Below are 23,238 nucleotides of genomic sequence, written 5' to 3'. Positions count from 1 at the left end.
TTTCCTTTTCAAGAATATCTACAGCCCATGAAGAAAGGAAAAAAAGGAGTCTGTCCTGGACAGGAATTTCGAAAGTGACTTGACTGCCAAAGTACACCATTGGCTGAAAGAAACTTTTGACAGATCCAGTGGTTATGAAAAGCGCTAAATATATGCACTGAGTTAAGCATGAATTTCATTTCGGAGTGTTGTATTTCATTGCCAAAGAGAGCTGTGGGGCAGAGTCCTTGTGCATATTTGAGGCTGAGAGAGGCAGATTCTATGATCAGTAAGGGAATTAAGATTTACAGGGAAAGGCAAGGAATGATCTTATTGAAGCCAATTCAAGTGGCTAAAAGACTAACCTCTGCCTGTATTTCAAATGGTCTCAAGGACTAGCACTTTCTTTTTCTATCCATAGAAAATGTTAGCTCACCACATGACTGTGGAACATCTCATTAATCTCACTGTATATCTTATTTGTAATGTTTGTAAGGGTCCCTTCCAGAACACCTTAAATTGGTCATGATATAAAAGGCAAGGCAAGTCATTTTATTTCAGTGCAGAACATGAGGTGATATTCACATTTCATCTCAAACATTCTCTTCTGCACAAAGCCTGGGAAGTTTCAATACTTTGAAAGGGCTCTTTCCCCACCGCCAAAAACACATATTCTACCACAAACATGGATCAGTCCAGGTGATAAACTGGAAAACATTAGCGTGCATCACTGACTATCCGGTGCTGGGATCAGAATTGTCTGCTGAACCCAGGCTGTAGAATTTATTCTGTCGGCATCAGACTGTAACACAACCAATGGAGATAAGTGGCTGATGCTTCCCCTATACTCCAGCTACTGAACCACAGGCTTACCATTATCAACGTGAACTCCTTGCTGATTTCCCATGTAAGTGCCGAGTATTCGCCTGTCTTCTGGATGCTCAACTGATCTGCCTCAGCAGTATATTCTGGACAGGAGCAACCCCTCGGGTTGTACCTCGATGACAGTGGTTAAACAAAAGATTTGCTCAATTGCTTTCACTGAGTGCAATTGAGGTGACAACATCTCTGCAGAGCTTGCTTTCTTGGACTTGACTATCAAACAAAACAAAGTAAAGTCCTGTTCAAATGCTTTGAAGCAGACAGAAATGGTTTGAGAAGAAAATGCTTTGAAATGGCTTGTGTTCAGACTGCACAATCACTGCCTCTCTCCCAAACCAGCACGAGTTGAAATGCCCACACTCAAAGCCAATACACAAACTCTCTTTCTCTATCTGGATACAAACACAACGGGTTGTCCTCACTGCCTGGGGGTTACTCCAAGTCCTGTTTCACTGACATCACACTGCAGGGTGACTCCATTGTTACATCATAATCCCTCAGCACTGGTGATGTCATCACTAGTTGTTTGATGGGAGTGAAAGCTGCTTCTTGTTCTGTGTCCCAGTCCCACTGAACACCCTGCACAGTGAGATTGTGCACAGGTAAACATACCGATAACGATTTGGGGAAGAACTTAGTTAGGTAGATCCTAGAGTACATTCAAAAATGCCCCAGAGGCTCCAGGAACTGCATGAAATCTTCATTACAGAGCTCACACAAACATGGTTTCTCCCATCCCTGAGCACACTGGTAGACCAGGGATTACACTGACTGTGAGAGTCTTGTCACACACTTTCACTGAAATAGTTTCTCATCAGCATGGATCCATTGTCACTTCAAGAAATTGGAAGAATGAGTGGAAGTATTTTTCCACAAATGTCACAATTCAACAGTTTCTCCCCTGTGCTTTTCCTGTGATACCCCAGAAAGGTCAACAGCACGATCAGACATTCTGTACAAACCTCACAGAGAAAGCGTTACTCCCTCTGTGGATCCCCTTACTGACAGAGAAGATTCAATAACATCCAAAATACTGGATTTCACATCTCCCACATGAAGAGTTACACTCCTGTATGAATCCTCTGATGGACCAGGAGATTCGATGACTGCGAGAATGATTTGTCACAAACCTTACAATTGAATGGTTTCTCCCCCCTGTGGATTCGTTGGTGTTTGCGAAGGTTCGACGATTCCAAGAAGGATTTGTCACAGAGCTCACAGATAAAGGTTTTCAGTCCACTGTGAACCCGTTGGTGCTTGCGGAGATCCGATGATGATGAGAATGCTTTCTTGCACACCTCACATGTGAATGGCTTCTCCCCTGTGTGACTGCGTCGATGTATGCGTAGATCCGAGGAAGACGAAAATGATTTGTCACACACCTGGCACGTGAATGGTTTCTCTCCAGTGTGAATGTATTGATGTATGAGGAAGGGCGATGACCGAGAGAATGACTTGTTGCACACCTTACACATGAACGGTTTCTCGCCGGTGTGAATGTGTTGGTGCACACGGAGATTTGATGACTGTGAGAATGATTTGTCGCACACATTACACATGAATGGTTTCTCCCCTGTGTGAATGCGCCGATGTTTCACCAGGCCTGAGGACTGTGCAAACCCCTGATTACACACCTCACACATGAATGGTTTCTCACCAGTGTGAATCCGTCTGTGATTCACCAGCGTTGATGCATGTGCAAAGGCTCTACTGCACACCTCACACTTGAAGGCTTTCTCTTCCATTATGCTGGTCTTGTGTTCACACTTATAAATTTGTATCCATGAAGACCGAAGAAGCTTTCTCACATACCTCACACTGGAACAATCTCTCACCTGCAGGAATGAGTCAGTGCTTCAAGAGGCTCAATGCATAACTGAAGCTCTCACCACACTTGGAAATACTCAGATTTCTTTCCAGATTCAATCTGACTGATCAGCAGAGCTGAAGCTTCAGAAAGGTTGGTTCTGATGGAACACTTCACAGCACTATCAGTTTCAGATCTGATGAAATGTCCCCTGACCCAGATGATGGTTTCGCTGCACAACTTTCTCTGTGTTGAGCAATACTGTGAAGTATCTGAAAGTCTTTCCATAGTTGTGTAGTTGTTCTTTGGGTGATGGTCAGGATCTATCTGTGGTGTCTATCCTCTCTGTATTCTCCGATGTAGTATGATGTAGTCCTTCTGTGAAACAGGAAAAGGAAAAATTCAGCTTTCACCAGGTGGCATGGTGGCTCAGTGGTTAGCACTGCTGCCTCACAGCGCCAGGGACCTGGGTTTAATTCCTGCCTCGGGCGACTGTCTGTGTGGATTTTGCACATTCTCCCCATGTCTGTGTGGGTTTCCCATGGGTGGTCTGGTTTCCTCCCACAGCCCAAAGATGTGCAGGCCAGGTGAACTGGCCACACTAAATTGCGTTAGGTGCCTTAGTCAGTGGTAAATATAGGGTGGGGGAATGGGTCTGGGTGGGTTACTCTTTGGAGGGTCAGTGTCGATTTGTTGGGCCAAATGTCCTGTTTCCATACTGTAGGTAATCTAAAAAAAAATCTAAAACCTAACTTCCTGTCCTCCTTTGCTGAAGGGACTATGGGAAATCAAATATGAGTCATTTTACTTCATTCAACGGTCAGCCTTCCTTTGTATCCTAAAAGGACACTAGATAGTGACCAGGAGCAGACAATGTGACTACTTTCTTTCCTCCACAGAGATCCCCATCTTCCCAAAGACTGTGGATGCAATGGAAAATGCAGTCGGATATGTGGAAAATGGGCTGTCAACTCACTCTGAGCTTAAGCCATGCCAATGAGGAGTATTCGTACCCTTAGTGCATGCATTTATCATAAAAAGAAATTCAAGAGAAATATGAATTAAGTAGAGATTTAGAAATCTCTTCCTTGATTTCCGAAATTATTTCAGAAAAGCCTGGACTGTGCTACGGGGGAATTGATAGAAGCAGATAGAATAGCAACATTCAAGAAGCAGCTAAACAGACACACAAACAGGCTGAGAATAAAGGGATATGGACCATGTGCAGATGGGGTTTGTAAATAAAATATGAAAAAAAAAGTATGACATCATTTTGGATCCAGACATGGTGGGCTACAGGTCCTGTTCCAGTCTTGTACTGTTCTGTGTTCAGTATTCGATATTCTAAAAACACAATGGGCAAACAGAAACATATTCCTTCAGTGTAGCTGATTTAAGGAATCTGGTTCATTGTCGGAAATTAGATATACTGCACTCACTCAGATTGCACACCCCAAATTCAGCTCTCAGCTACAGCACTGGGCAAAACTACTAAATGCAGCCCCAGGCTTTTGGAAAAGACTAAGGCCTTCAGGTGAAATATTTAAAGAAGGCATAAGACATTTCAATAAATGTATCTTCAGGTGTGGCAGCTGGATAGAAATTCAGGTGCTGGATTAGAAATCCAGAGACTGATAATTCAAATCCAAGCACAGAAATTTACATATAGTAAATTACATTGGGAAACAGGCCATTTGGCCCAATTGATGCCTGCTGTTGTACACACTTCCTCTCATCCCTCTTCACCTGACACTATCAGCAGATCCTTCTGTTCCATTCTTCCTCATGTATTTACCTCGCTTTCCCTTAAAGGCATCTCTCCTCTTCACTTCAACCATGTTGTGGAGGTGAAGTTAATAAATCTTGGCATTTAACAAATTGTGCTAAATTTATGCAAATTATTCAAAATAAAAAGATGAAAACTCCCCGGTGATCGTAAAAACATAGATGTTGTCCTTCAGGGAAAGGAACCTGCTCCAACTGCCTGGTCTGGTCTACATGTGACTCCAGTCCCAAAAAACATGGTTGATTCTGAAATACCCTCTGAGGTGATTAAGCAAACAATGATTAAACAACCTATAAAATCCAATAATAAGAGAAAAATCAGAGAGATATGGACAGCCCGGGTATTTGACAAGAAAGAAATGAAGCTGACTTCAGCCCAGAAAAATCTCTCTTAGCAAGATTGGAGGACAAGTCCTTAAGTGAAGTAGAGTTGCCCACAGACTGGTCAAATAGCAGGGATACATACTGAATTATGTCAATCTGGAAACATCCCAGGCTCCTGAACCACTATCCCTGGGAATGTCTCATTCTATTGGCAGGTGAAAAGTCCTTACTAGTGACTCCATGGAGTATCAGGGCTCCATGAGAAACTATCACTCACATCCCCATTGATGAAGGAGTACTTTACCATCACTAGGGAAGTAGACTTTGGATTGATCCAAAAGCTGGGTGTACATGAGGTGCAGCGAGCCATCAGCAGTAGCAGGAGGTGATGCATTCAAGTCCATGTCTGAATCTAGTGAATGTAACACAGGCCTGTGAGAAACAGTATCGCATAGATTTTAGGCTGCATAGTTTGTACACAGTTCTTCAGGAGTTACCCTGGGAGTCCTCAACATTGGTTCTGGACCCATGAAGTCTTGTGGATTCAGGTTAAACATGGGCAAGGAAACCTATTGCTGATTACCACATACCATCCTCCCTCAGCTTATGAATCAGTACGCCTCCATATTGAACAACTCTGAGAGGAAGCACTGAGAATGACAAGGGCAGAAAATGTACTCTGGATGGCATATTTCAATATTCACACCAAGAGTAGCTCAGTAGCAGTAACACTGATCAAGCTGGTCAGGTCCTAAAGGACATAGTTGCTAAACTGGGTCTGCAATAGGCCAAGTGGGAACCAACATGAGGGGAAAACATACTTGACCTCATCCTCACCAATCTGCCAGCTGCACATGCATCTGTCGTGACAGTATTGGTAATAGCTACCACAGCACAATCCTTGTGGAGACAAAATCCTACCTTTACATTGAGAATAACCTCCATCATTTTTTATAGAATCAATAGAATCCTTACAGTGTGCAAACAGACCCTTCAGCCCAACAAGCCCACACCAACCTTCCTAAGAGTAATTCCCATACCCAATTACCCTACATTTACCCCTGACTAATACACCTAACCTACACACACCTGAACATTATGGGAAACTTAGCATGGCCAATTCACCAAACCTGGACATCTTTGAAGTGTGGGAAGAAACCGGAGTACCCAGAGGAAACCCACGCAGACACAGGGAGAATGTGCAAAATCCACACAGACAGTTGCCCATTCATGTGGCATTATCACCATGTTTAATGGGACAGATTTCCAACAGCACTAGCAGCTCAAGACTGAGCAGCCAAGAGGCGCCGTGGAAAATCAACAGCAATAGAATTGTACTCCAGCATAATCTACAACCTCATGGCCCAGGATATCCCCAACTCAAACATTACCATCAAGCTAGGGGATCAACCCTGGTTCAATGGAGAGTGTGGGAGGTATGCCAGGCGCAGCACCGGGCATACCTGAAGATGAGGAGTCAACCTGGAGAAGCTACCAGACAGCATAAGCAGCAAGTGACAGACACAGCCAAGCGAGCCCACAACCAAAGGGCCAGATCTAAGTTCTACAGTCCTGCCATGTCCAGTTGGGAATGGTGGTGGATGATGTAACAACTTGCAGGAGGAGGAAACTCCACAAGTTTCCCCATCCTTAATGATGGAAGAGCCCAGCACATCAGGGCACAAGATAAGGCGGAAGCTTTTCCAGCAATCTTCAGCCAGACAACGCCAGTAGATGATCATTCTTGGCCTCCTTCAGTGGTCCCCAGCATTACCAGTTTTCAGCCAATTCAATTCACTCCATGTGATATCAAGAAACTGTTGGAGACGCTGGATACTGCAAGGGTTGCACACACTAACATCATACTGAACACTTGTGCTCCAGAACTTGCTGCTCCCCTAGTTCAACTGCTCCAGTGCAACAATTACAACACTGGCACCCGCCCAAAAACGTGGCAAATTGCCCAGGGTATGTCTGCACATAAAAAGCAGGAAAAGTCCAACCCAGCCAACAATCATCCCATCAGTCTACTCTTGATCATCAGTAAAGTGATGGAAGGTGTCGTCAACAGTGCTATCAAGCAGCATCTGCTCAGCAACAAACTGTTCAGTGATGCCCAGTTGGGTTCCACCAGGGCAATTAATCTCCCTACCTCATTACAGCCTTGGTTCAAACGTGGACAGAAGAGCTGAATTCCAGAACATAGAACTTTACAGTGCAGTACCGGCCCTTTAGCCCTTGATGTTACGCCGACCTGTGAAAATAATCTGATGCCCATCTAACCTACACCGTTCCAATATTATCTATATGCTTGTCAAATGCCCATTTAAATGCCCTTAACATTGGCAAGTCTAGTACTGCTGCAGGCAGGCCGTTCCACACCCCTACTTCTCTCTGAGTCAAGAAACTACCCCTAATATCTGTCGAAAATCTATCACACCTCAATTTGTACCTATGTCCCCTCTTGTTAGCCTTCACCATCCAGGAAAAAGGCGCTCACTGTCCACCTATCTATCCCTCTGATTGTCTTTTATGTCTCGACTAAGTCACCTCCCAATCTTCTCTCCAACAAAAACAGCCTCAGTTCCCTCAGCCTTTCCTCATAAGACCTCCCTTCCATACCAGGCAACATCCCAGTAAATCTCCTCTGAACCCTTTCCAAAGCTTCCACATCCCTCCTATAATGCAGTGACCAGAACTGCATGCAGTCCCCCAGGTACTGCTTTATCAGTGTCTTGTACAGCTGAAGCGTGACCTTATGGCTCCAAAACTCAATCTCCCGACCAATAAACGCCAACACACCATATGCCTTCTTAACAACCCTATCAACCTGGATGGCAACTTTCAGGGATTTATGCACCTGGACACTAAGCTCTCTCTGTTCAGCTACACTGTCAAGAATTTTACCATTAGCTCAGTACTTTGCATTGCTGTTATTTCTTCCAAAGTGAACAACCTCATACTTTTCCACATTAAAGTCCATTTACCACTTCTCAGCCGCTCTGCACCTTATCTATGTCCCTCTGGGACCCACAACATCTTTCGGCATTATCCACAACTCTACCTACTTTAGTCTCAGCCGCACATTTAGTGACCCATCCTTCTAAGCCCACATCCAGATCATTTATAAAAATGACAAACAGCAGTGGCCCCTATACAGATCCTTGCAGCACACTGGTAATTGAGCTCCAGATGAACATTTCCCATCAATCACCACCCTCTGTATTCTTTCAGCTAGCCAATTTCTGATCCATTCCGCGAAATCACCTTCATTCCCTAAACTCCATATTTTGTGCAATAGCCTCCCATGTGGAACCTTATCAAACACCTTGCTGAAGTCCATATCCATCACATTAACTGCTTTACCTTCATCCACCTGTTTTGTCACCTTCTAGAAGAACTCAATAAGATTAGTGAGGCATGGCCTACCCTTCACTAAACCGTGTGGACTATCCCTAATCAAATTATTCCTTTCCAGATGAGTAATAATCCTACCTCTTATAACCTTTTCCAACACCTTATCCACAACCGAAGTAAGGCTCACTGGTCTATAATTACCAGGGTTGTCCCTCCTTCAACAAGGGAACAACATTTGCTATCCTACAGTTTTCTGGCACAATGGCGATATAAAGCTCGAAGCCAAAGGCTCTGCAATCTCCTCCCTTCCTTCCTAGAGAATCCAAGGATAAATATCATCTAGCCCAGGGGTCCCATCTATTTTCAGATCTTCCTAAATTGCTAAAACCTCCTCTTTGTCAATCTCAATCCCATCTAATCTTGTAGTCTGTATCTCCGTGTTCTCACTAACATTGCCCTTTTCCAATGTGAATACTGATGAAAAGTTCCCAGATTCCACACACAACTTTGCACAACTATCTTTGATTTGCCCAAACCTTACTCGAGTCATTCTTTTATTCCTGATACATCTATAGAAGACCTTAGGGTCTTCCTTGGTCCTATCTGCCAACAACTTTTCACATTCCTTCCTGGCTCCTCTTAGCCCTCTCTTTACATCTTTTCTGGCTAACTTATAACTTTCATCTGAGCCTTCACACCTCATCCTCTCATTCTTCCTCTTCCTCTTGACAAGAGATTCAACTTCTTTAGTAAACCATGGCTCCTTCTCTTGACAACTACCTCCCTGACTGATAGGTATATACTTATCAAGTACCCACAGTATCTGTTCCTTGAATGAGCTCCACATTTCAAGTGTGTGCATCCCCTGCCCCATCCTATGCATCCTAATTCTTGCCCAATTGCATCAAATTTGCCTTTCCCCCAGTTATACCTCTCTCCCTATGGTACATACGCATCCCTGGCTATTGCTATTGCAAACGTAACCATATTATGGTCAGTATCGCCAGAGGTGAGGTGAGAATGACAATCCTTGACATCAAGGCTGCATTCGACCAAGAGTGGCATCAAGGAACCCTAGCAAAACTGAAATCGATCGGAGCAAACTCCCAACAATTAGAGTCTTATCTGTCACTAAGAAGATGGTTATGGTTGTTGGAGGTCAGACATCTCAGCTCCAGGACATGTCTGCAAGAGTTCCTCTGGGTAGTGTCCTCGGCCCAAATACCTTCAGCTGCTTCATTCAATGACCTGGTGGACGATAACCTAGTGTCATGCGACTTCTGACACCATAAAGTATAACAGTGATGTGGATGTTCAGTCATGTCAAATGTTAAAGGGCTGTACCCTTTCTGTAGTGCAGTGTAACAGTTGCCAACTAGGGTACTGCTTAGTCAATGGCTCTATCTCCACCTATCATTTATTCCTCCTGCTTCCCCCACCCCTTCCTCTGCATAAATATCAACCTTTTCCTCGCTGTCATCAGTACTGAAGAAGGGTCAGTGGACCTGAAACTCAGCTTTCTCTCCATAGATGCTGCCAGACCTACATTGTTCAGTAATTTATGCTTTTGTTTCTGATATTCAGCATCAGCAGTTCTGATGGTTTCTTGCTCTGTAAATGTTGATTTGTATTTGTTTGTATGATTAAAGGTTTTAAAAGTTGAAATCTCTGCAATGTCTTTAAGTTGGTCAGTGGGAATTGAAATCGGTTTTAAAATTTATCAAACTCTCCGCAATCTGTAACAATATTTCAACCAACATCAATAAAAACATACCATCTGGTCACTATCACCTGCTGTTCTTAGGATCTTGTCTTACACACACTGGCTGCCAGATTTCCTCCATTACAACAGCTAGCACACTTCAACAGAACTTCGCTGGCGACAAAGTGCATTAGGACATCAGGTGCTTATGAAGGGTTCAACCAAAATGAAAGTTAGTCCTTTTATTTCTGAAGAGGTTACAGAAAGGTTGGGGGGAGTTGTGGAGGGAGTTAAAGGACTTGGGGTGAAATTTGAAAACACAAGCAACATTCAGAAAACAACCAAGGACAAAACGGAGCATATTCCAAGCTTAGGTATCAGCCACAGCAGTGGACAAAACTACCAAATCTAAGCCCAGGCTTTTGGGAAAGATTGAGGTCTACAGGTTAAGATTATTAAAATAGGCATTAAAAGATATTTCAATAAATGTGTATTCAGGTACAATGGCAGCATTGTTTTGGATATTACAAAGACTGTCAAAGCATGGAGGGTTTCACAAAAAAGGATGAGACTTTTAAAATCAAAATCTTGCTTGACCAGGAGCCAATTGGGTGTGTATGGGGTGGTTGGGAACGGGTCTTGGTGTCAGTTGGAATCTGGGCAGCAGAGTTTGGGGGGAGGTCAGGTTCACAGAGCAAAATGTGATAGCAGCCAGAAAAGCATTGGAATAGTTGAGTGAGGGGTTCAACAGCAGATGAACTGAGACAGGGCATTGCTGGTCTCTCCTATAATTGGATTTTGCACTCATCCTGAACCAGATGTGCCTGATGCTGACCAATATCGGGAAATGACAGTGAGACCCAGGGATAATGATGGACAATCCTTCATAGAATCACACCCTATCATAGACTAGCCTAGCATGAGTGAGGCTGAGCATCGACGTCTTTCATTTCCAGTTCACAAGATAATAACTCACTCCCAACACACACAGAAGTCAACGTTAGGAAATCAGTTAGAATCCTTAGACACTCTTCACCTCCCAGGTAATTACACCTCACCTTCTCATATTCAGGAATTAACTATCAACAAAACTCAGCATGGAAATCAGAAGGGAAATGCTTCCAATAAACACACTCAATATCAACACACAGCTCCAGGCAAACAGTTCAGCATGAAGCACCGTGTAAACGTCTAGGTGTTAAACTTATTGGTCAATTGTACAATATTGGTGTTTGGAGGTTGTGTTGTGGATGCACAGAACATTGGTTAGGGAAGTTTGGAATACTGCATTCAATGCTGGTCTCCCTGCTAATAGGAAGGATGTTGCCCAACTTGAAAGGATTCAGTCATGATTTACAACCATGTTGCCAGGGTTGGAGATTTTGAGCTACAGGGAGAGGCTGAATAAGCTGGGGCTGTTCTCATGGGAGCATCAGAGGCTGAGGGGTGACCTTATACAGGTTTTTAAAATTATGAGACGCATGAATAGAGTGAACAACCAAAGTCATTTCCCCAGGGTAGGGGAGTCTAAAACTAGAGGTTTAAGATGAGAGGGGAAAGATTCAAAAAGGACAAACTTTTTACACAGGGTCTTGTACAAGTATGGAAGGCCAGAGGAAGTGATGGAGGCTGGTTTAATTACAACATTTAAAAGGCATCTGGTTGGGTACCTGAGTAGGAAGGATTTAAGAGGGATATGGGCTAAATGCTGGCAAATGGGACAACATTAATTTAGGATAGCTGGTCAGCATGGACGAGTTGGACAGAAGGGTCTGTTTCCATGTTGTACAGCTCTATATGACTCCAGTCCCACACAACCACTACAAAATCCAATAATACAAGGAAAAGCCTCATGGAAGGAGTGCAGTGAAGGTTTAGTGCAATAAACCATGGATTGCAAGGGTTAATTTAGTAGGAGAGATCAAACAAACTTGGGTTATATTCCTCAGAGTTATTAGAAATTAATGATTGATCTGTTCAAAGCATTGAAGTTATTAAACTGTTTTCACTGTCATGGACTCATAGAGTCTTAGAAATGTACAGCACGGAAACAGACCCTTCGGTCCAACTCATCCATGCCGACCAGATATCCTAAATTAATCTAGTCCCATTTGCCAACACAAGGCGCATATCCGTCTAAACCCTTCCTATTCAAATCCCCATCCAGGTGCCTTTTAAATGTTGTAATTGTATCAACCTCCACCACTTCCTCTGGCAGCTCATTCCATACATGCACCAGCCTCTGCGTGAGAAAGTTGCCCCTTAGGTTTCTTTTAAATCTTTCCCCTCTCACGCTAAACCTATGTCCTCTAGTTCTGGATTCCTCCACCCCAGGGAGTATGGGATAAGGGCTTTGCTAAAAATTAGAGGCAGACATTTCAGGAGTGAAAAGCCAAAACACCCTGTAACTTTAAGAGTTGCAGAAGATTGGACTCAATTCCACAAACTATTATCAATGGGAGATTAATTGTTAATATTCAGTCTGAGACTTTTTTCCCCTAAAGGTTTGAAGCGACAGAGAAAGGACAGAGTATGAAGATCAATCACAGATACACCTCCATGATCCACTAAGTAATGGGATATACTTGAGATTATAGATAGACCCGTGTATCTATGTACTGCTACCAAACAAGGCAACACACCCTCAGCATTGCAGTTCCATTGAGGAAACAGCCCCTTGGTCTGAAAATATCAGTGTCCCAGAATAATAATCAAGTCCCAATACCTACATATAGAACTGACTAATCCCAGTCTCCAGGATGATAACCAGTCCCCAAACCACAGAGATCTCAATAATAAGAAATCAGTAAGAATCCTCAGACACTTTGCACCTCCCAGATAATGACACCTCACCTTCTCATATTCAGGAATGAGCCAACAACAAAGCATAGCCTCCAAATAGACATTAATTTGCTCCTTCACTATTTTCTCCAATACTTTCCCAACCACTGATGGCAAACTCATTGGTCTTTCCTGATTCATTTCTATCTCCTCTCTTAAAACATGGAACGACATTTGCCGCCCTCCAGTCCTCTGGCACTCTCCCCTGGCCAGACAAGAATTGTAAAAATTTATTGGGCGGCACGGTGGCACAGTGGTTAGCACTGCTGCCTCACAGCAACAGAGATCCGGGTTCAATTCCTGCCTCAGGCGACTGACTGTGTGGAGTTTGCACGTTCTTCCCGTGTCTGCGTGGGTTTCCTCCGGGTGCTCCGGTTTCCTCCCACAGTCCAAAGATGTGCAGGTCAGGTGATTTGGCCATGCTAAATTGCCCGTAGTGTTAGGTAAGGGGTAAATGTAGGGGTATGGGTGGGTTGCGGGTCGGTGTGGACTTGTTGGGCCGAAGGGCCTGTTTCCACACTGTAAGTAATCTAATCTAATCTAATTTTTAAAAAAAATCCTGCCTCACCTCCCAAAGCAGCCTGGGATGCAATTCATCCAGGCCAGGTGATTTGTCTGACATTAAGTCCGAAAGAGCCTCCAGTACCTTCCGAATTCCTATGTCCAACTGCGCAGGTTCCTCAGTACCTTTTCCTTAATTCTGTACCTTCTCTTTTTCCAGAGTGAGCACTGAAGACAAGTATTCACTTTATATCCTGTGGCTTCACATCCAGGTTTCTACCTTGATTTCTAGGGCCCTGCACTTTCTCTGGTTAACCCTATCCCTTTAACATGTTCATAAAGTATCTTAGGATGCGCCCTAATCCTATTCACAAGCTTTTCATGCCACATATTTGCTCTTCTGATGCTATGATAAGTTCCTTCTTGCACTTGCTATATTCCTGGAGGGCCACAACTGAATTGCTCCCTTAAGACTTGTTAAAATAGGCACTTGTTTCTTGTCCACCCTTGAATTGTCAAAGAGTTATCTGAACATATTGCTCCTACATTTCCCCTAAAGGGTACATGTTGGACCTGCACTCTCCCCAGCTCCTTTTTGAATATTCCCCATTACTCTGCTGCAGACCTTCTCGTAAGAAGCTGTTCCCAGCCTATTGTGGCCAGATCTTACTTTATTTTAATAAAGATCTACCTTCCCCAAATCCACAGTCTTTTTTTGCAGGCCGTCTTTTTCCTTGTCCAAAGCAAATTTGAACCATATCGTTTTGTGGTTGCTATTACCTCCACATTCCCCCACTGCCACATCGAACACTTGTTCGGCTTCTCTCCCCAGAACGAGATCCAGCACAGAAATGCCCCTATTTGGCCCCTCTGCATTCAAAAAACTTGCCATATATGTTTCATGATTTTCTATGACACTCCCAATTTATGTTGGGAACATTGAACTTCCCTTGCATAATTCACCAATTATTACGCTTAAACACCTCTTTGAATGGCTTACATATGTGCTCTTCTATTTTCTACACTGGGAGTCTATAAAGGGCTCTTTGGGGCCCTTTATACACTCCCAGTAAAGTATCTGCCCCCTGAACATTCCTAGTTCTAACGACAAAGCTTCATTTGAGGATCATTCCAAGATCCTTATTGCAGTAACTAATCCCGAACTAATAGTGCTATACCACCACCCTTTTTACACACTCCTCTGTCTCATCTAATGATCCTATACTCTCAAATGCTAAGTTCCCAGTCCAGCCCTCCCCTCAGTCATGTTTCTTTGATGGCAACAACATCATACTTGCATGTTACAATCCACACCATTAACTCATCAATCAGACGTATTACAGTCTTACGTTAATGACTATCCAGCCTTGCTTGTTTAACACTCAACATTGCTGAACTCACTTGTTTTCTTTGCTGTAGCATGATGTCTCTCTGTTTCATCAATATTCTGGGCCCGTCCCCTGTCTGACTAGTTTATACTCCTTTCCAACAGCACTAGTGAACCAACCTGCAAGGGTGTCAGTCCCAATCTGGTTCAGGCACAGACTATCCCATCTGTACATGTCCCACCTTCCCACAAAATGGTCCAAGTGATTTAGGAATCTAAAACCCTCTACCTTGCACCAGCTCCTGAGCCAGGCATTCATCTGTCCTGGTTTCCAACTTGAAAACTCACTGGCAAATGGCACCAGGAGTAATCCAGAGAATATGACATTGAGGTTAGCCATAACCTCTTTATAAAAAGCCATGTTAACTATCTCTAATTAACCCATGTCTTTCCAAGTGGGTAGTAATTCACTCCATCTGAATTTTCTCTAATAGTTTCCCTACCACGGATGTGGTTCATCTCTAAAATCCTTCTTAAAAAGTGGAATGTTTGAATTCACTTTAAAAGTCTTGGCTTCTGTGGGATCCTATGTCTGGCTCAATGAACGCCACCAGAAAAAAAGACATGATCGGAAATATCACATTGCTGACTGTGGGAGCTTGCTGTCCACACACTGGCTGCCACATTTCCCATAACAATTCCACACACAAAAACATATCATTGGCTGCAAAGAGCTTTCGGAGACCTGTGTTCATGAAAGTGTCTCAATGTATGCAAGACTTTGTTTCTTCCATTTTCTGAATGGTCACAGAGATGGGGTCTTGGACCGATTTGAAAAGACCACACAGATCCCAAAATGCAGACAGAACTGACCATGAACAGTCCGCAGGATAACAACCAGCTCCCAACACATAGAATTCAACAACAGGAAATCAGTGAGAGTTCTCAGATATTCCGCACCTCCCAGATAATTCCACCTTCCCATATTCAGGAATGTACCATCAACAAAACTCAGTCTGGAAATCAGAGGGAAATGCTTCCAATAAACACACTCAATATCCAACACACAGCTCCAGTCACACAGTTCAGCACAAAGCACCGAGTAAACAGCTCTCTCAGCTGGATCTTCTCACACAGCATAAGGGACATTTCCACCCCTGACTGCCCACAGGATAGTCAGACTGCCTGAAGATTGGTGTGGATATTATGGGATACAATTTGTATAAAAGCTGCTCCTTCACTCACCATCTCCTCACTTGGTTTTCAGTCCCTATAGGAAGTGAACCAGCTCTGGAAGAGGAAGAGGAGACAATGTGCAGAGTGGGTGGGCTCTCTGATTGACGTCTCTCACAGTCAATCCAAATATTTCTGGAGCAACATGAGTTTCCAGAAACTTGGGAAACTGACTGGGAAATGGAGGTGACTTTGAGCAGCAGATCAGGTGGGGATTTAAACTTGTCACTGTCCCATCTGAATAAAACCTCACTTATTGCAGCTGCTGTCACAGTTCCCCTGGTAAATGTTTGACAGGAATTTCCAGTGTGGGAATAGCATTCTTCATCATCAGAGCTTTCAAACCGAGAAGGCAGACAGGATAAACACTGCGAAAAGAGAAGGATGAGCTGTGAAAGCGTCATCTGGAATCGGTCGGTTAGGAGAGCTTTGACATATCATCAGATCTGAAACTGGTCAGTGGTTTCGAGCCTTCCACCACAACCAACATGTATGAAGGTTTGGCTATGGGTGATCGGCCAGGGGGAGGTTGGGAAGACGTGTGAGTGGTTGCAAATGTTGTGAGAACTTCAATTATGCATCGAGCCTCATGAACCACTGACTCAGTCCCACAGTTCAAGTCTGAGGTGTTGAGTGGGCCCGAGAGGCTGATAAAATCTCTCAATGGCCAAAAAAAGTTTCTCATGTTCAACCTGTAACCCAAGGACAGCAATATGGAAGACAAGAGTTGAGGTGTATGATCAATTGCCAACAGGGCTCAAAACCATAAGAAATAGGAACAGGTGGAGGCCGCTTCGCCCTTCACGTCTGCTCCATCATTCAATAGGATTATGGTTGATCTGACATTTCCCACTTGCACTTCCCTGTGTTTTCCCCATAACTCTTGATTCCCCAACTGATCAAGATTCTGTCTCTTTCTGCCTTCAGCAGACACAAGGACTCTGCCCATCCCCCCCCCACCCCCCCCCCCCCCCGCCCGACAGGTCTCTGTGGCAAGGAGTTCCAAAGGCTCATAACCCTCCAAGAAAAGAAATTCCCCTTCACTTCAACCTTAAATTGACACCCATTAATTCTGAGGCTAGGCCTTCTGGTTCTTGATTCTCCCATGAGGGAAAATATCCTCTCAACATTCAGCTTGTCAAACCCCTTGAGAATCCTATATGTTTCAATGAGATCACCTCTGATTCTTCTAAACTCCAGTGAGTGGAGTTCCAACATGTTCAGCCTTTCCTCATAAGACAATCCCTCCATAACAGGGATCACCCAAGTGAAACTTTTCTGAACTCCAATGAAATTATATCTTTTTTCAATAATGGGACCAAAACTGCTCATAGTCTTGTTCACACGCAAGATTTATGACAAATCATTCTGGAGGCCATCATACTTGCTCTTCAATAGAGGATCTATGTCGGGAAGTAACTGTTCAAGGGCAAAGTTTTTGGAAAAGTTTTTGCGATGCTTTGGATCCTCCTGGAACACCACAGAATTTACACCACAGAAGAAAGAAATTCTTCCATTCCACCAATCCCCTGGTTCATCAATGTACTGAGACCACATTGGTGTGAGTTCTGTAATAAAGCTCTCACAGAGTTATCCAAGCTCCTGGAATATCAGAGAAACCAAACTTCTGTTGTGACATATAGGCGGACCGGGGATAGTTACTTTTTGTTTGAATTTGACACTTTTGTTATTGCATTCACGTTAATAGCTTACAATGTCAAGGAAGCTATTTTAACATGATGTGACTGAAGCAGCCATTTTGGATTCTGTATTCATGGCATGAATTTGGCAACTTACTGCATTAAATAGTGGACAGACACAAAACAGATGATTGTAAAAGTAATGTATGATCCTTGGTTGAATTTTAATTAAAGACATGATGTAACCAAGAATCAAATGAGAAAGGCTGGGTTTCCTTTAAAGTATTAATGTAATCTTTTTAATCTCAAAAATTATCTGTAAGTACAGCATAACTAAAAACACATGTCCTTACAAAACTACAGAAAATACAGTGGAAATTTTGACATTCCTCATTACAGCTTCAATCTAATTTCAAAAATCAGGCATTCCTTATCATGAAATGAAACCACTCACATTCTTTATAACGGCTACAAATGTGCTAGAAACTTTAATATTTTTTTCAAAATTACTGTTTATTCATAAAAATCATCAATAAGTACAAATAAAGGTTCTTGATCACATGGTTTGCAGAGAAAAAAAATCAATCAAAACATTGGAATTTTGACATATTTTGGACTTTCTTTCCAGTTATGAATAAAACACAAAGGCATTTATAACTTATGCAGAAAACTATGTGTGTTCATTTTGAGGCACTGAGAGGGTCCAATAACTGAACAGACCTGTATTGTACTTCGGAATGGAGTGTGTCAGTGCTGCCTTTTTCATTGGGACTGGAGTGTATCAGTGTTGTCCCTACACTTTGGAACTGCAATGTATCATTACATTCATTTAACGTCCAGTTGTTTTGCTTTTGTGTGAAACCACCAAGTGTCAAAGAGTGTTTCCTGCAAATTGTCCACAAAATCAACTAGAGAAAATGTTCGGATTCCTGGTCAATCAATGGCATGTGAACTCAATGCCACTGCAGCTAAGGCATTATGTCATCTCTACACCTGTGTAATCTGACTCAGGACTGAAGTGCCCTGCCTGGCAAGCTGGCAGGGGCTAGAGGCAAAGGTGCCAACTTGGCTGGTCACGATCTTTCCAGGTACAAGCCCACAGCCTTGGAGAGCTGCTCAAAAACCCACTGCTGACCACCATGGAGTGTAGTTGGCTGGTCACTTTGATCCTTCCTCCAGAGTATTTCACAGAGATCCAGAAGAAGTTTGTTCACCACGTGGGACAAAATGCTGCATTGGTTCGTGGCTGAGGTACTGAGTCGTCAATGTAGGGAGGGCAATCCAGACTGGGTGAGCCCTGTCTCCTCAGCAGCAGCCTCCCCTCTTTGAATCCCACGGTCAGACATTTCCATCGTGCCCACTCCTCGATGCTGGGCCCTGCTGACACCTTTCCTCCTCCAGATGAACAGTCTCGACAGTGACATGCTGCTCCTGTCCATAAAATGACATGTTTTGCAAACACTTTCCAGAAGCTGCCATTCTTTAACTTGGAGTGAATATGAGTTGCGACATGGTCACCTCATGCAACTAGACCCTCCCTCAGCACTCAATTCTGCCCCTGCACGCACATTGTGCTGCCATGCTGCCCCGCCTCCCCATCGACCCTTGTCATGAGGGCTGCTGTTCAGGAATCTGCTGTATGATTTATGTAGCTTTCAGAGATGCCCGGAGGGTAGGGCCAAGGCCTCATGGAGAGCAGATGTGGGGATGTGGAATGAGGGGGCCCTGTCCTCAGGGAGAGCTGACTCAGTGATCAAGGAGGTGAGGACTAGACAGGGTAAGAGGGGGAGATGGCCATATTTTTGGTGGGGGGGTGGTGATGATTGAACTTGATGTGGGGGAATAGGGGTACTTAGGGAAAGGAAGGGGAGGGTCAAATGCGGAGGAGAAAACAGGTGTTTGATTAACATCATGTGGAATGTTAGTATTCTGCTGTACAGGAGGACAACTATCCTGAGTGTGATGAGTGAGTCAGCATGAAGTGTTCCTGTTCGCTGAAACACTCAGGATCTGAGATTAAGAGCCCTGTCACACTATATTGGTCATTGTTACTGTGGAATGGTTTGATAATAATGGGTCAGTAATTTCCATTTCACAGGAAGCAGAACATTCCTCCTTCCCCCCCCCCCCCCCCCAAGAAAAATATGCATTTATTTTCCATAACTCATACATTAATCAGTTCTCTACTGTCTATGAAATGCTTTTGGAAGTATCGTGATGGAGAAAATATGGCAACCAATTTGTGTAGAGCAAGCTCGCACAAACAACACAGTGATAATGATCAGATGGTCACTTTTCATGACACGGATTGTGGAATGCATATTGCCCAGGATACCTGCGCTAACTCCCGATTCTTCTGCAGCGTAGAGTTGTGGGGTATTTTACATTCACCTGCAAAGGGCAGATGGGGCTGTGATTTCACCAATTTGAGAAAAGGGTACCTCTGACAGTGCACACTCCTTCAGTACTGCATGTGGGTGTCCATCTTAATGATGAAGTCTCAGGGATAAATGCACTAACGCAGCAATGACTGAAAATAAAATAATGTTTCAAAGGAGTGTTAAAGGCTAAGGGATGAGCTTACAGAGGTTTATAAAATCATGAGGGGCATGGATAGTGTAAATAGACAATGTCTTTTTACCTCGATGGAGGAGTTCAGAACTGGAGGGCATAGGTTTAAGGTGAGAGGGGAAAAATGTAAAAGGGATCTAAGGGACAACCTTTTCATGCAGAGGTGTGGGTATGGAATGAGCTGCCAGAGGAAGTGGTGAAGGCTGGTACAATTACAACATTTAAAAGGCAGTGGATGGATGTATGAATAGGAAACTTTCGAGAGATATGGGCTAAATGCTGGCAAATGGGATATATTTAGGAAAGCTGGTCAACATGAATGAGTTGGACTGAAGGGCCGATTTCCGTTACTCTATGACTGTAATTGTATAAGAATAAATTTCTAATTTCCCAAGATTGTGTACAGAATGCTATTGCCTCTGTAAATAAGCAGCCTGAAAGTTTGTTTTGGTTTAAAGTGGTAACTAGTCAGAGCTACAGGTTGTCTTTGTTTCTGGATTCCTGAAGCTGTGAAATGTAGATTACATTACAGTGTGGAAACAGGCCCTTCGGCCCAACAAGTCCACACCGACCCGCCGAAGCGCAACCCACCCATACCCCTACATTTACCCCTTTACCTAACACTACGGGCAATTTAGCATGGCCAATTCACCTGACCTGCACATCTTTGGACTGTGGGAGGAAACCGGAGCCCCCGGAGGAAACCCACGCAGACACGGGGAGAACGTGCAAACTCCACACAGTCAGTCGCCTGAGGCGGGAACTGAACCCAGGTCTCTGGCGCTGTGAGGCAGCAGTGCTAACCACTGTGCCACCGTGCCGCAAATTTCCTGGTGTCAGGAGAAGTGAAACAAATGGAGAAAAGTGGGTCGTTTCCCAAAGTGAGGAACAGCCTACAGACTGATAGAGGATCCCCACATTAAGGAAAAACCAAAAACATCCTCAATGCCTCTTTGGCAAGTGCAGCCATACTCCAGAAAAGGCCTCTTCTGTCAGAAAATCCCTCAGTGAAAAGATTACTCCTCAACTGTGCTTAAATCCTTCCATCAATGACTTAAATCTGTGCTCCCTTTTCAGTGATCTCTCTGTGCAGGGAAATAAGATTAAACTAATCCCATCAGCAGTCTCTGCCACTTCTCTCCCTTCCAATAGGTCTCATGAACAAACCTCCATTAAATGTCCTCCTGTCCCTAGCTCTGAACTCGCGTCTTTCTCTCGTTTCTCCCCTCATGCACTCTCCGAGCTTTTCTTGTCCATGTGACCCACCTCTGTTCACTCGACTCTATTCTCACTAAAGTGCTCATGTTCAGTGAGATTGTTCACAGTCACGTTTTCTTCAAATATTGCCCCTCTCTTCTTTAAAAGTTGCTGTTATCATTGTGACAGACCAGGCTAGACCCTGTCAAAATATTATAAGAAGGTAGCCCAGTCCCTAACATTTTCTTATTTGAAAGGTGGATGTGAAATGCGTGTTCCAGGTGTGATGTATACTACTCAGTTTTCAGCAAAACAGAATTTGTTTAAACCCTTTGGTTCAAACACAAACAAAGAAAGAGGAATTTAGAATAATTTAATTATTGGAAAACCTAACTGACCCAAGACAGCAACTTTGCCAATTAACTGTTCCAATATAGCATCATTCCATAAACATGCCCCTTGATAAAAAGGTAAATTGAAACAGATTCTTATAGTAAGGATTCCAATCTAGAGAGATTTCAGAGAAATTCAGTTTTGGAATCCTTCACTAAGGTTTGCACCCCTTCTGGACTCCAACATCTTGTGACTGCTACAGCTGAAAAAACTAGAAGAACCTGAACTGGGAGAACTGATTGCTCCCTTTCCTTAGGTAAACTGTTTTAGCTTGATTAGTTTGATTGGCTATTTGAAATTTCCCAAGGAGTCCAGGGATATGTAGGTTAGCAGGATTAGCCATGCAATATGTAGGGTTCCGGGAATGGGCAGGGTCCAGGCGGCATGCTCTTTGGAGGGTAGATGTAGACTTACTGGACATTCCTGATTAAGGACTTTTGCCTGAAATGTCGATTCTCCTGCTCCTTGGATGCTGCCTGACTGGCTGTGCTTTTCCAGCACCAACCTCTTGACTTGAATCTCGAGCATCTGCAGTCCTCACTTTCTCCTCAATGGACTAAATGGCCTACTTCCACACTGTAGGGATTCTATGACTGTCTCTAGTATTTCTCCCAGTCCCCTATATGCTGATCCCACCATGACACATCATCACTGTCTTGGATGCAGTGGATCTTCCTTTTGATCTGCTGTCAAACACATCTGAGGACACATAACCCACACTGATGTCCTCAGTTTGAAAGCCTCTGATGATGAAGGATGCTATTCCCACATTAGAAATCTCTGTCAAACATTTCCCAGGGGAACTGAGACAGTAGCTGTAACAAGTGAGGTTTTATTCAGATGGGACAATGACAAGTTTAAATCCCCACCTGATCTGCTGCTCAAAGTCACCTCCATTTTATTGGTCAGTTTCCCAAGTTTCTGGAAACTCATGTTGCTCCAGAAATATTTGGATTGACTGTGAGAGACGTCAATCAGAGAGCCCACCCACTCTGCCCATTGCCTCCTCTTCCTCTTCCAGAGCTGGTTCACTTCCTATAGGGACTGAAAACCAAGTGAGGAGATGGTGAGTGAAGGAGCAGCTTTTATACAAATTGTATCCCATAATATCCACACCAATCTTCAGGCAGTCTGACTATCCTGTGGGTAGTCAGGGGTGGAAATGTCCCTTATGCTGTGTGAGAGGATCCAGCTGAGAGAGCTGTTTACTCGGTGCTTTGTGCTGAACTGTGTGACTGGAGCTGTGTGTTGGATATTGAGTGTGTTATTGGAAGCATTTCCCTCTGATTTCCAGGCTGAGTGTTGTTGATGGCTCATTCCTGAATATGAGAAGGTGAGGTGTCATTATCTGGGAACTGCAAAGTGTCTGAGGATTTTTACTGATTTCCTAACGTTGAGTTCTGTGTGTCTGTGGGAACCAAATAAATATGTTGTGGACTGTCAAATGTCAGTTCTTCCTGTACTGAATCTGTGTGGTCTTTACAAATCGCTCCAAGACCTCAACTCTGTGATCATTATGAAAATGGAAGAAACAAAGTCTTGTATACACTTTCATGAAGAGAGATATCTTAAAGCCTTTTTGCAGCCAATGTTATACTTGTGTGTGTGGAACTGTTGTCGAAAATGTGGCAGCCAGTGTGTGCACAGCAAGCTCCCACAGTCAGCGATTTGATATTTCTGATTGTTTTTTACTAGTGGC

At 43.6% G+C, this 23,238-nt stretch overlaps 1 protein-coding gene across 1 annotated transcript; it reads right to left on the bottom strand.

The window, feature by feature from the left end:
• Window positions 1–510: 510 nt before the first annotated feature.
• Window positions 511–5,176, bottom strand: LOC122541639 (uncharacterized). Its single transcript, XM_087979750.1, has 2 exons — window positions 5,082–5,176; window positions 511–3,046 (listed from the first exon to the last, which is right to left on the bottom strand). The coding sequence occupies exon 2, from the start codon at window positions 2,604–2,606 to the stop codon at window positions 1,923–1,925; it is 684 nt and encodes a 227-aa protein (XP_087835876.1). The 5' UTR covers window positions 2,607–3,046; window positions 5,082–5,176; the 3' UTR covers window positions 511–1,922.
• Window positions 5,177–23,238: the final 18,062 nt, after the last annotated feature.

Source organism: Chiloscyllium plagiosum, unplaced genomic scaffold, assembly GCF_037043375.1.
Source record: "Chiloscyllium plagiosum isolate Xiang-an unplaced genomic scaffold, Cpla_swu_hap1 HiC_scaffold_35, whole genome shotgun sequence".
In the NCBI taxonomy this organism is placed as follows: domain Eukaryota; kingdom Metazoa; phylum Chordata; class Chondrichthyes; order Orectolobiformes; family Hemiscylliidae; genus Chiloscyllium; species Chiloscyllium plagiosum.
Note: the sequence above shows the minus strand (reverse complement) of the source record. Positions and strands in the feature narration are given on the sequence as shown.